Genomic DNA, 14,883 nt, shown 5'->3' with positions numbered 1-14,883 from the left:
GGTTTTCTGCACAAATGTCAAGTCTAGGGTGGGTTTTCCCTGATTTTGCCTGATCTAGTAGCTATAAGAATATTGCATGCTAGGAGGCAGGGGCAGTTTTGGGCTGGAGATTAGGGAACCAGCCCTGTGACCGGAAGGTTGCCGGTTCGATCCCCTGAGCAGACAGTACATGACTGAGGTGCCCTTGAGCAAGACTCCTAACCTCCAACTGCTCCCCGGGCGCTGCAGATAGGACTGCCCACCGCTCCGGGCAGGTGTGCTCACTGGCCCCTAGTGTGTTTGCTCACTTGTGTGTATGTGATGTTTCACTGCACAGATGAGTGCAATTTCCCAGTTGAGGGACTAATAAGGGTCACAATCTTAATCCTAGTCAGCTCTGCTAATATATTCAGTGACTACAGATCAGGCAAAATCATGTACTGCAGATATAAAAAGCAAACCTTGTTCAACTATCCGTAAGCAGCCTTTGACTTCATTTCTCCATCTTTGTCTAGGAGGACTTACAGAACACCAGCCACTACTGTAATCTGCAACTGTGGAAGGCTAATACAAAAGATGAGGCAGAAGACGGGACTAGAAAAGATGCCACTAATAACACCGGTTATAATTATCTTTAATGAAATGTTAATGTCAGTCTTTAAAAGCTCCTTGTCACATGGGTTTGATTACAGAAGACTCATAAAAGTTAGTCCCCTGTGCTCTGTATCCTGTGGCTGGATTTGGGTTGGAGGGCAATTAAAAAAAAAAAAGGGATAAACAGCTCCCCCTGCTGGTCTCATAGGGCCACTGCATCACAGTCTCAGAGCCATGTCAATGGCACCTTATCAGAGCCCTTGAAATTGGGTGCAAGAGGGCATTATAAAGCTCCTTTTACCCATCTGCAATGTGCTGCCAACAGCTAGAAACCTTTTAAAACCTGATTTCCACACCTGATCACTGAGCAGAGTAAAGGACAGCTGTATACAGGGTACAGAGTCTGAATAAGTTGTGACAGCAGAGGCTAAAAGGAGCCAATGAAGTCTTGGGTGTAACTCAGTATAGTTTAGTCTGAAGTCTGTATATAATAACTGACTGTGACTGAATAACTGTTCTGTAACATAACTAAAAGTCTCTAATAATAATAGAAACTTAGTTAAAAATCACTTAATTTCTATTAAGACTTCCATTTTGTCTGAAATGATGAGCAATTTTACTTTAATTTCAAAACGCAGTACGTCCATTTGTGAAGATATTAATATAGTAACATATGATGTAATAATATAGCACTTATGTTTCTTATATGTACAAATCCCTCACCAAACACTGTGAATCATGATTAAAAAATTTTTTTAAAGTGCACTCAAACGAACGTCTATATTTATTATGGGAAAAAATTCAATTACAAAGTTAGTTAAAGAGGCATTCTGGCTTAAAACGAGCGTTTAATAAGTAATCCGTCACGTTATGCAGCATTTCGTATTGCAGCACTGCAGCCTTCATCAGTTTAGAGAATTCACAATTTTATATTTCATGTCTTCATTTGTCAGCGCTCTCACAACGATGCTCAGCATTATACAAACACATCATACAACCACTGGAGATCCTGACTGCTAGCTCAGCTGCTGATCTATAGGCTAATAAAAATAACCAAGATAGCATTAATGTAACTCAAATATAATTATAACGAAAGCGGCATTTCTCTCTTTATTTATGACTATTTATTCTGACATTCACTTGGACGTCATTCACCAAGTGAGGTGAGATATCTAAACTTCCTTCTGCATTTGAACCTGGAGCAGTTTTGAGTGATTTGACGATAATTGTTAAAGAACTGTACAAATCTATATGTTCTTGTTTTTAATTTGGTTTGATTCTGGTCTGATTTCATTGGTTGTGGTGATGTTTCTTTGTTGACTGTTGTGTGCGCTGCCTTCTTGGCCAGGGCTCACTTGTGAAATACATTTTAAAGTCAATGTGATTACCCTGATTAAATAAAGGTAAGATAAAAAATAAATAAAAATAAAAAACTTATTTGGGTGGATTGTGCATATAAAAATGGAGGAAAATCTCACTCCAGAGATTGATGCAGCACTGCTGTAGGATGAGGATGAGATTAAGAATGTGTACAACAGATGTACTGTTATACTTTTAATTTTGGCCAGCATCCCTTTAAAATATTCTACCTCATAATGCCCAAACGACAAGAGAACAACTAGCCTGCCACCAGCAAACTCTGTAAGGTTGAGGATTACACCTCTACTATAAACCACTGCATGTTACACTGTGGTTTGGTTTCCCAGTCAGGGTCTAAGCCTAATCCTGGACTCTGTTCTGTTCGCTTTCAATGGAATCTCCATTCAGAATTGTGTTCAGTCCGGCACCTGGCTCAGGAAAAACAACCTGTACATTGTTTATTAAATCACCAGAGCTCACAGATGCGCCTGAAATTCAACACAACAATTACAAAAGTGATGAACGGCTTCACAAAGGCTCTAAATAAAGCCAAGCAAAGTGTTAGGAATATTAGAGACAGCAGAAGATTAATAAACCTGTTGGATGAAACTCAAACAAACTATAAGGAGGTCATGGACTTACGTGGATGACTTTGTAGAAGTAAGCGTACTGGCGCGCTGTGTTTTTGTACTGGCTCAGGACATCCTGAATGGCCTGAGTGGCCAGCAGGTGACGCACTTCCTCCTCCTCGAAGTGCAAAGGAGTGTCGTACTCACTGGGCAAGGTCTTGATGTAGGGCAGCCAGGGAGAAGCTGGGTTTGCCCGCTCGCAGAGCAGGTGGAGGGCGAGGGTTACGTTGCCCATAGCTTGCAGAATCCGGTCCTGGCTGTATAAAGGGCCTGTAGATTTACGGAGAGAGTTCAGCAAACGTGAGCTTCATCATGGTGAGATAATGTCATATACCAGGGACAGACACATTTGTTAAAAAATACAGATACACTTGTTTACTTAACCTAGCATTCAAATAAGGCACAAGCACTTCAGAATAAAAAATGAAAATCTAACTACCAATTTTAAGTATATTGTTTACACCACCACAAAGAACGTGGCAGAAATAAGCAGCTAATAATGCACCTCACACCAGGCCAAATGGGAGCTGCTAAGCTACCAGTGGCAGTATTTTATTCCCTTTAACAATAAAGTTTATATATAAAGTTTTATTTATGTACAAACTGCATGCATGCATGCAATCTTGGGCTGGAGGTTAGGAAACTGGCCCTGTGACCGGAAGGTCGCTGGTTCGATCCCCAGTACCGACAGTCCATGACTGAGGTGTCCTTGAGCAAGACACCGAACCCCCAATTGCTCCCTGGGCGCCATGGATAGGGCTGCCCACCGCTCAAGTGTGCTCACCGCCCCCTAGCATATGTGTGTATAGTGTGTATCTGGTGCTTCACTTCACAGACGGGTTTAAATGCGGAGGTGGAATTTCCCCGTTTGTGGGATTAAAAAAGTATCACTTAACATATATATATATATATATATATATATATATATATATATATATATATATATATATATATATATATATATATACACACACACACACACACACACACACACACACACACACACACACTATAGGTGCACTTTGTAGTTCTACAGTTACAGACTGTAGTCCATCTGTTTCTCTGATACTTTGTTAGCCCCCTTTTACCCTGTTCTTCAGTGGTCAGGGTCCCCTTGGACCCTCACAGACCAGGCACTATCAGGGTGGTGGATCATTCTCAGCATAGCAGTAACACTGACGTGGTGGTGGTGGTGTTACTGTGTGTTGTGCTGGTCTGAGTGGATCAGACACAGCAGTTCTGCTGGAGTTTTTAAACACCTCCGTGTCACTGCTGAACTGAGAATAGTCCACCAACCAAAAATGTCCAGCCTCCAGCGTCCTGTGGGCAGCATCCTGTGACCACTGATGAAGGACTAGAGGATGACCAACACAAACTGTGCAGCAGCAGATGAGCTGTCGTCTCTGACTTTACATCTACAAGGTGGACTGACGAGGTAGGAGTGTCTAATAGAGTGACAGTGAGTGGACGCAGTGTTTAAAAACTTACAAAGTTACATAGCTCTTTAGATTTTAGGGCTCTTGAATTCAGATAGGCAGACAGTCTGGGCCTCCTTGCTATTCCCTGTTTATACTCTGTTTATATCTTCATCTTTCTAACTGCAACTGATTGTGCCATATTATGTTATATTACATAATTACGTTACTTATTCAGTAAATCCTGAGCAGGTTACAGGCAGGGTGGGCAACATCTCTTTACTTTTTTTGTCCCTCATGGGAAAATTAAGAATGCAATTTAGATAATTTAGCATTCCACATCACCTTTAAGACAACAGGACCGCACATAAAATCTCACAGGATAAACATAACCTCATCTCTAATGCGTGTAGTGAGAAAATCTGTAAGTATTGTGATTTTTTTGCCATATCGTCCACATCTAGGTACAGAGGACATTAAGACAAGCTAGTCATGCTGAAAATCAAACGTTAGACTACTTGAAAACTGAATAAATATTATTTGCAGGGTTATTATTCTTCTATTTAACTGATTATTTACAGGATTACCCATGTCGTTCAACTGGATAGAAATTGTATACCGTACAGCCTCAATTGGACTAGACTATTCCGACAGAGGTGTTTACATGGACATATTCCAATTGAGCTGTTTGTCCGATTATTAATGGATTACTATGCTGCATGTAAACATGGCTAGTGTGATCTCCAAGGGCCAGATGTTAGCCCATACTCTCATAACATAACTTACATATTAGTTACAAATTAGTTACATATTAGTTACCAAACAATTTACAGTAAACACTGAATGACCTCATTGTCTTAACAAGACTGTATTTGTGGATCGTCCTGGACTCACCAAGAACAGAGTTTTTAGCCGACTCCACGGTCATCAGCATCTTCCTGGGAATCCACAGAAACAGCTCCTCTGCCTGTACAGATCACAGAGAGAGGAAGAGTTAAGTAAACGACGAAAACAAAAAAAAGAGATCCAGGATACAGCAGATATCTAGTTAAGAAACAGTGTCTCATCTAAAACATGTCACAACTTGTTGCAAACTGGAACCAGACAGCAGTCAAGTGATTGGGGTGGGGGGGTTTGCTAGCCTCTTATCATCAAATTTAACCACAATCCACCCAAATGTGAATTAGATAAACAGATATATAATTGCGCTCTCTGTTGTCCTGGGTCATTTAAAAGAGTGGAGTACATCATAGCTGTAGAGCTTCAATCAGCATGAATGGGGGCAATTGAAAACGTCAATAAGGACTTGTGCTGCAGCCATATGGAAGCATATTGACCACTGAGTCTCGTCTGAAAGCGAAAGTTGACCAATCGATAACTTCTATTTTTCCACAACCTTCAATGCTCAGGTTACACCGCAATTCAGGCTGTTTCTAATAAGCTAACAAGTTTGGTCTGAGGAAAATGACCATGATTATTACGTCTATATGTAACAGCAATCACATTGCTTTTGAATGGAAGTGGACAAAATTGATTTCTTTAGTAACAACCTGTCCACCAAAATGCTGGTTTAGTTGCCCAGGTCGATTTTTCAACATCCAATTGGAATTTGAATTCACCGCTTTGTAAAAACTTCAGATGCAGAAAACAGCAGATCACGAATTTCTTCATTACAGGCATGATAATATGGTAGGAGAGCTAAACTCCAGTCATGCTCTGAGGCTTGAAACCTGATGTTTAAGAATTAGTCTCAAATATGTCTGACTGATCATCGCCTTCCATCAGCCCACCATCGCCTCTCATCTATAAATTTACAATCCAACACGTCAGAAGACTACAGATGTACTGAATACCTCTGTGCAAAAACGAGCCGCACTACAACTGGAGTTGGCAATAGCCTAAAACTACAAAGAAAAGAATATATTGTTTGAATGTATTATACTTGCAGTGCATTTTGCATGTTTAAGCTAAAGCTAGTGTGTAAAAGTGAAAGCAAATCACTGTTAGTGGTGCTGGGTTGGTAAAAAAAAAGCTATTTGGAAGTACATTAAATGGTGAATTACAATGTGCACTCGCATGTTCATAATGCAAAAAGAAAAAAAAAAACAACAACAAAATGTTGAAGAAGAATGTTTTACCTTTTTAACTTATTATTTGAAGTTCAGTGAACTTTTTACTGAAGAAAAGAAAAAAAAAAAAAGCCCCTGAAATGAGTGAGCATCTTTGCTTTAGTGTATGTTAGTGAGCACCGTCGGAGCTCTCGCATATCTGTGTTTATTCATAACAATAATAATTTCTTCTCATTGGAATATGACGCATATTATTTGTTGCTGGATAAAATGTCTGTTTCTAGGGCTAAAACTGCTACTTACTCTGGTACTGAAAAATGCTACTCTCCGTGTCCTTTTGAGAGCTCTGCTTTCTTTCATTGCTTTCTTTCTTGCTTTCATTGTTGTCCTCGATCTCCCTCTCTCACAGTCGTCCATTCTCTGAGGCCCAAAGCTGATGCTTAAGAACTAGTGCCAACTATTTCTCTCTCTCTGGCCATCCGCCCACACTGATTCAAAATGTTCGGCCAAAAAAAAAAGCTCCTGACAATTATTGACTACAGCCAGCAATGCCGCATACATCACAATGACTCGGCAGCATCCGCAAGAAGCTTATCTTTATCAAACAGGTTGCATGAACCAGCCAATCAAAACAGAGATAACATCATATGATCACACCAAAGGGCATCATTTCAAATGACTGATTTCAGTGGATCAACTAAAAACTAAACTAAAACAGAAGATGGTTTATTGGATGATTGAAAATGAAACACCCCGATTCAGTTTGTGAACCTGCAGCAAAAAACTACAACAAAAGTGCTGAAAATATGCAAATGTATGACACCGGCAGGCCCAATGTTTTATTACACACTTCTACAACCTTGCTCAGCCAGTTTGCACTGAAGTCCCTGTAGTTACTGAATAATAAGCCTTTGTATGCAATAAGCCTGGGATTTTAAAGGGGTTAAAAAAATGCTACTTAGTGGAGTAACCTTGTGTATGAACTGCTATGCCGTGGAAATGAAGTTGCATGGAAATCTGTATGCATCTTGCAATATGCAACAAGTTGCATGGATGTTTCACCAGTTAAAACCAGCCTAAAATTTGATCACAAGATCATGGGTTCCAATCCCAGTGTTGCCACAACAAAGAAGTATCAGTTACCAATCAGTAATTGTTGGGGTACTGCGATACTTTTGGAGTTGAGCCTCCCCAGATACATGGGTTCAATGGCTTGCAGGCCTCATTAGTCTCTAAATCAGGGGTTTCTAATACTTTCTTGCCAACGCTGAGCTCTAAACATTTTTGCGTTTTACCTTCTCTACACACCTAACGCAGCCATTGAAGAGCTTGTTAGTCAGTAAATGAGCGCAATCAGTTGTGCTAGATCAGACGAAAATGAGTAGTGTTGTGTCAACACCACTGGTATTAGTAAACCTTGCTCTAATTACTCATAACACAAACCTTGATGTCTCTGGTGGCTCTGAGTCCATATCCTTCATCTGCAAAGTTGGCGATCTCAAAGCCATCGCAGGACGCTCCGCATTCTGCTGCCCAGGCCATGAGCTCAGCAAAATAATCCTCCCTGCTGCCCTCGAACACCACAGAGACCCCTGCAACAGAGCGCACAGTCAGTCAGCCAGTCCTAAGATTTTTAAGCCATTTGATTGATTTTAGCCTTCTGTATTTAGACAGGATAGTGTACCTTTCTGCTTCTTGCGGATCTTTTCCACCAGAGCACGGATCTGAACGTACTCCTCCCACTCTTTACCCGGAGAGGGAGCAGCGCTGCTGCACTCTGATCAACAAACACAAGCGCATATCGAAATGAACACAGTGAAGCGCACCAGAGTGGGTACTTGTGTATGTAGTCTGTACTGGCATATACAGAGTTTGTACTGGTGATTAAACTGCAGTTTAAGAACCAATATAAAGAAATAAAATATGCCTCGATCTTAATGTGGCTATTCGACTACATTACCTCTGGAATGTTATTATCAATTCTAATTATGCAACGCAAGGACAAGCCCAACGCAAGGACAAGCCCAATTTTAAATAAATAAAATGCCAAAGTTACTGTATTATTCTACTGACGTTGTAACCATTTCAATACAGCATCAAATTAAAAATCAATATGTAAGTAAATAATGAAAAAAGGCTCCACACAATATTTGGAAATTCAAAACCATCTCCTCAAAGCTCCTCAGTTTCTTTTAACCTCTTACTCACCAGGGTATATTTTGGTTTGCCCCACTGAATTCACATGACCAAATCATAAGGCAAATTATTCAGTAACCGCATGAAAAAAGTCAAATTTTATTATTTTTTTTGTAAAAGCTCCCCTCAAATTAACAGAAAATGTGTTTTATGATCGTAAACGTGTCGCTATATGCTTACAATTTACTGCTGAAAGCCAAAAATCTTAGCAACGCTTTGTATTATTTTATAAAAGTAATGTTTACACAGCAGATCACTGAAGAGACGCCGTCTGTTTATAGTTTATAGCCTAGTCTGTTTATAGTCTATAATATATATATATAGTTTATAGTATATAGTTTATAGTGAAACTTGTGATATCATGATGCAGTGAATCATTTAAAGCAGGGGTGCCCAATCTTATCCACAAAGGGCCAGTGTGGCTGCAGGTTTTCCCTCAAAACAAGCTGGAGCACACCCAAGTCCCCTTGTTTAATCAGTTGGTTTCAGTCTTCAAACTGCTGATCAGGTGATCTCCTGCTTCGTTGGAACGAAAACCTGCAGCCACACTGGCCCTTTGTGGATAAGATTGGACACCCTGGATTTAACGGACAATAGAATCATTTTGAGAATCATCTACATCGCTATTCTTAACAAATGACCGGTATCATGGTCATGTCACTGGTGGAGTAAAGGCTGAGGTTTTTACTCACTCTGCAGGAGCTCTGAGATCAGGTTCATCATCTCTTTGGGGGACACCACTGCTGCGGCTCCTGTCCCAGACTTCTGAGTCTTCACTCGACTCTTCTTCCCCATTGTCCGGCTGTGCTGTCACTGAGGATTGCTGAGTCAGAAAGACAGTGAAATAAAATTAGAGAATGAGCCAAACCTTAGACCTGAAGTTCTGGAGTTCAGCCCAGTTTGGTGATTACACTGCTTTTATGATTAAATCAGGTGAGAATCACTACATACTGCTGTACTGACTTTTAAGGATCACTGCCACTACTTTAACTGTTCACTAGAGGGCAGTATTGCTACTGCACTGAAATGACAAGAAACCTCTAGGAGTTTGCGTGTCCTCAAATTAAGAATTAGGGTAAAATATCTCCGCACCAGTAACGTTCTCTGCCCACAGACGTGCTCAGAAGTGCAAGGTTACAGAGCAAAATTATTAGATCACAAAAAGGACTGTGAAATAACACCCACTCTACTAAGAGCTTTAAAGGGAAACAACAGATTTTGTAAAATGTAAGCATAATTAAACGGTTAAGATGTAAACAAAGTCACTCAGGTGGTCTAATAGGAAACGCTCCATTCTAGAAACAGAGCCAGAATGTGTTTGCAGTGGTGGTGATGGGAACCAGACGTCTGCAAAGTTTGACTTTTTGCATTAAAATCTTATGGACACGCTGCCTGATGCCTGAGATATTATTTTACAATAGTTTCAATAAAATGTCAAACTTTTTTTTTTTTTTGCCAAAGGTGGAGGGGGTGCATGCAGGATGCTGTAAGCCAAAATAAGCCTCAAAGAAAACATAGTTTTTCAGATGTACCATCAACAATACATATAAAAGCTCAGAAGACACGTGTGAGCTCACCAGTGGTTTCTGATAAAATATAAATTGGCTATATTTTGTGTTGTTTACATTGCGACCCCTGGTTCATGCAAGTTTCACTGCAACATGCTCTACAACATGATCAAATTACCCTGAATAAAGTTTGTTTCCATCTTAATGACTGATGTTTGTAGAAACATTAAAAAGTCAGTGGAATTCCCCTTAAGATTCAACAAAACTTAAGCAATGGCTATACTCTGATAGGTATACGCATCGTTTTCTGCAAGTGTGTACAGCGTCTCCTCACGGCCGGTAAAAATGCCAGTTTAGTCTTATACTGGAGAGAAGCGGTCTGAGCCATCCTCCGGTGTCCTCTTGACCTCTTCTGCTCACTGATTTAAAAAAATGAATTTTAATTATGCTAACAAAAAGTTTAAAAGTAAACTGTAATCTCAGCACAAACTCTTTAAGATCTTCTGGATGGCCTACTTACAATGCTGGTACATAAAGTCCATAGAGGCTATGAATTTAGAGCAGTATGAACTGGCCTGACTATCTGACTACTGATAATATAATAAAACTATTTAAAATTGTCACTGTGACGCCTACTAGAATTCAACGGTGATGCAAATGCTTAAAATAAGGGTTTAACTATTTGAATATGGCACTGAAGAATGCAGAAAGCATCTCAAAACAGTAGATAAAAATGAGAAACCGCATCAACAAAATGTCCATCATTCTCATCTGAGGGTCACCGGTTTGCCATCCTTTGTGGAAGACACTCAATAATCAGCTTCTCAATTAATTCAGACGAGACTCTCAGTAGCTTACACAGGGAGATTCACTCGAAAGAGGCCCTGAATATTCTGCTGTAACTCCTGTGAGGATGAAGCGATCTGACCCAAAAAATACGCTACATACCTCGACGGCATTACATGCGATGCTGGAAGTGATCTCTATTTTCTGCCAGACAAATCAAGATGTACCGGGGTTTGCACCCATAAGTTGCCAACAGAGGTCAAACATCGCGATGGTTGTCCGGCGCCTACCTCACCGCTCCAACACAGGAGCATCCCAGCTTGTTTGAAGCTCCATGTACTGAGGAGCGCATTGCACATTGATTCGTTCAGATCGCTTCATCCTAAAGAGAGTTATTCCAGAATATTCGGGGCCTCTTTCGAGTGAATCTCCCGGTAGTTAATGCATACATGCCTGTATATTTTGCAGAGACGTTACCGGTGTTTTTATGGCATGCTGATTTTTGATATTTCAATTGTGAAATGCTACATAAGGGACCAAATGAAACAGATCAGGTTTTAGTGTTGTTTCACTATATTACAACAGCACACGCTACTTTTCAATTTTTTGTTTTGAAACAAAATTATTATTTTTCAAGGCAAAATCTGTGCGTTATACAGCAAGTTCTGTAGAATGAAGACATTTTAAAACATATTAAATGATCAAAAGTCAAATGAAATACTGGCCTCACACTCAAATTGTATCAAACCTAAATACATGTGCATTGCAAAATGCTTAAATAAAAACTACTAAAAGCTGACAGGCCAGCAATACTAATAATGAGCCTATGACAGTAGTGCCATAAACCTACACTAACGCTGAGCAATACTGAGAAATATCAATATCACAATGCTTTACAAATATATCACAGTATTAATAGAGGTTATTGAACTTTACATCCAAAAGAACGTCGCATGCACCTGACGCAGCTTGTTCTGACTGGACTATTTTGTTCTGATTTCGTCTCTTTAAATAATACAACACAATGTAAAGTCAGTGGTCAGTAAATGTACTATTGCAGCTAACCAGGGGTGTCCAATCCCGGCTGCAGGTTTTCATTCCAGCAAAGCAGGAGCACATGGGATCGACTGTTTGAAGACGGAGATCGATTAAACGAGCAGAATCAGATGAGCTCCAGCTTGGTAAGAATGAAACCAGTAGCCACACCAGGCCTTTGTGGATAAGACTGGGCACAAGACTGGACAGTTTAAAACACTAACACAGACTGCTTGGTTGATATTTTATAGAACAAAGTGGAGGATTTTCTGCTCACTGAGTGCATAAACACCAATCAGGCATGACATTCTGACCACCTCCTTGTTTCTGCGCTCATTGTCCACTTTATCAGCTCTGCTTACTGTATAGCTGCACTTTGTAGTTCTACAGTTACAGACTGTAGTCCATCTGTTTCTCTGGTACTTTGGTACCCCTTTTACCCTGTTCTTCAGTGGCCAGGACCCCATGGACCCTCACAGAGCAGATACTATTTAGGTTTTGGATCATTCTGAGTGGTGGTGTGTTGGTGTGTGTTGTGCTGGTCTGAGTGGATCAGTCACAGCAGTGCTGCTGGAGTTTTTAAACTGAGAAAAGTCCATAATAAGTGGATAATGTGAATACGTGGAGCTGATAAATCAGATAATAAGAGTAGAAACAAGGAGGTGGTCATAATGTTATGCCTGTACGTTGCTATTGAGATAAATGATGTCACAATTTATCACCATAAACTTTCCTGAGCATTGCGGTCACCATCTCTTAAAAAACACCTCTGAACTACATGACTGCTTACAAAACCACACTGTTAGCACGGTTTAACTGGATGTAGTTCAGCAAAGTACCTGACCTGCTGCCTATAACTGGATTCACGGTTTCTGACAGTTTCTTAACATTACACTACTTTGTCTGCACAACTATGGAGGAAGGTCCAGAGAGGCCATGAGCTGAAGACAGCAACTTTGTTATCTTGAGATAACAAGATAATTAACTCATCTCAAAAGAACAATTCAGAAAAGTATAACTACCTCATTGCCTCTCTGGAAATCCGTAAGAAAGTGACCCACTTAGGGGTCACAATGTCTACAACACGGTCATTCTACTTACTATCCCAAACGTCCAGTGACTCTACACGTCATGAATGTTCATATTATTACGCTGATATATTATATTAAGGTGATGAGGGTGAAATAATGGAAATCTGAACAAAAGAGTTTTCTCTGGATATCATTTGGCCCTACAATGCCCAGCATGTGCCTCTCTGCCACAATGAATAACGACGAGCATTTTAGGCCAAAATCCTCTCGAGACTATCATAAAATAACGTCACTGGACTTTTGTAAGATGCAGTGTCACCACCGTTGTGGACAATCCTGAATGCGTGTGTTACTCTAGACCTTTTACATCTCAACCATTTAATTATGCAGAAATTAAGAAAAATCTGTACAAAAACCAGCAAGTTCACATCTTTACTGCACAGCCAAGCAAAGCGCAGCTGCAGCAACAAGCAAGTTCTGCACACGAGACCAAATCACATCACGCCAGTAACGAATCAATGTGACGCGAAATCATTAAGAAGTACAACCACAACACAGATCAGCATGTTCTGAAATGAGGGACTCGAGAAGTCCGACCAGAACCACCACAAAACCCATTTTAAAGGGGAACTCCACCCATTTTTCAAAATTATTTCCATAATTCTGTATTTGCTATTACAGTTACACCGAGGAGTTTGACTGAAAACGGTTCGTTGCAGAGAAACTTACCTACAGACCCGGATTCCTTTTCAGTGGTGGTGATAGGAACCAGAGGTCGCAGTGTCTGCAACACAACTATATCCATTTTATTTACTCTCCAACACCTGTGTGTGTGTGTCTCCTGAGGTTTTCATATGTAATATTTATGAAGATAAAAAAAGTGGGAAAAATTGAACAATATACATATTTTTGGAGGGGGCTACTGCGCCTTGCAACACAGCCCTTCTCCGTGAATGGATTACCGATACATTTTAGGAAACTTTATCACAAACCTATCATAAAATAATGTCTCGGACATCAGGCAAGGTATTCAGAACCATACTGTGTGACGACTTTATTTACTACTGGGGACATTTTAGAGACAAACTCTTCAGACGTCTGGTTCCTATCACCACAACTGTGAACAATTCTGACTCAGTAAGTTTCTCCAAGACACTCCCAAGCAGTCTGTGTGGCTTTGTTTACATCTTAACCATTTAATTATGCACAGATTTTGAAAAATTGGTGGAGTTCCCCTTTACATTTATGGCATTTGGCATACGCTCTTATCCAGAGCGACTTACAATTTGATCATTTTACACAGGTGGGCGAAGGCGGTGTTAGGAGTCTTGCCCAAGGACTCTTATTGGTATAGTGGGGGGGGCTTGTCCAAGCAGGGGATTGAACCCCAGTCTACAGCGCAGAAGGCAGAGGTGTTACCCACTACACTATCCAACCATTAAGAAGTACAAGCACGGGATTACACAGCTAACTGACATACTACCACAAAAAGCCCATTAAACGTGGAAAAGAGTCCAGGCTTTCCAGGCTGTCCAGGTCCATGAGCGAGCTGGACGTCCTCAGGAAAGCCTCCAACCCCCCCAGGCTGAAGTTGGCCTCCTCTTTGCCAGCCTCTCGTTGGAATTTTCCCGTTCTACCTTAAATGGTGCAGGGAACATTCCGGCAGTAAGCAGCCGACTTCAGCTTCGAAGGGACCCCGGAGAACCGCACCTATTAACACCCTGCAGCCCCTGCAGCAACACACTAACGCCGCTCCAGCCTCTCGGCATGCCCGAGACAAACCGCACGCGCGGGCTCCGTCCAGGCCACGCAGCCCAGCTTCGCTGCTGTCCAGCAGGCTGACCCCACATGCACGAGCCACGCTGCCCAAAATAAACCCGTCAACGCGGCATTAACGAGCCGAAACTACCTCGCACTGCAAAGAGACCCTCGCTGTCAATCCTCTTCCACTCAGGGACTGGACCGTGTCAGCCGAACTTCTCCCTGCTCCGGACAAAACCACACCCCCTAGATCGCTTGTAAGAAACTGATTGGGTAAGTGATGCTTTGCACCGCCCATTCACACCTATCGCGCATTTCCATTGGCTGTTGGAAAGGCGTGCACCTGGGCTGCACCATTCTCCGATTGGCTCAAACAAGCAGCCTCGCGTCTCCTCTACTGGCGTATTTGCCACTCATTGGTCGACTGTCAGGCGCACTCACGTCATTGGTCCGAAAACACGTCGATCACATGTTTCCTTCGGGTTTGCGAAGCTTGGTTTCAGCGAAGTAGCGCTTCAACA

The 14,883-nt window shown here is 41.2% G+C and overlaps 1 protein-coding gene across 3 annotated transcripts in view; it reads right to left on the bottom strand.

Moving 5' to 3' along the window:
- Positions 1 to 14,600, bottom strand: part of setd3 (SET domain containing 3, actin histidine methyltransferase) — a 43,995-nt gene extending 29,395 nt beyond the window's left edge. The window contains exons 1-6 of one of the 3 annotated variants that reach the window (XM_017682444.2): positions 14,511 to 14,600; positions 8,934 to 9,064; positions 7,730 to 7,822; positions 7,489 to 7,637; positions 4,871 to 4,943; positions 2,575 to 2,831 (exon numbers count right to left, since the gene is read on the bottom strand). In XM_017682444.2, the coding sequence (XP_017537933.1) occupies positions 2,575 to 2,831; positions 4,871 to 4,943; positions 7,489 to 7,637; positions 7,730 to 7,822; positions 8,934 to 9,036 (675 nt within the window). In that variant the 5' untranslated portion in view covers positions 9,037 to 9,064; positions 14,511 to 14,600. Of the gene's footprint in view, positions 1 to 2,574; positions 2,832 to 4,870; positions 4,944 to 7,488; positions 7,638 to 7,729; positions 7,823 to 8,933; positions 9,065 to 14,238; positions 14,478 to 14,510 lie in introns of those variants that run through there. The other 2 variants (XM_037541708.1, XM_017682445.2) reach the window with 2 other exon arrangements.
- Positions 14,601 to 14,883: the final 283 nt, after the last annotated feature.

This window comes from Pygocentrus nattereri, chromosome 10 (genome assembly GCF_015220715.1).
Source record: "Pygocentrus nattereri isolate fPygNat1 chromosome 10, fPygNat1.pri, whole genome shotgun sequence".
Taxonomy (NCBI): domain Eukaryota; kingdom Metazoa; phylum Chordata; class Actinopteri; order Characiformes; family Serrasalmidae; genus Pygocentrus; species Pygocentrus nattereri.
Note: the sequence above shows the minus strand (reverse complement) of the source record. Positions and strands in the feature narration are given on the sequence as shown.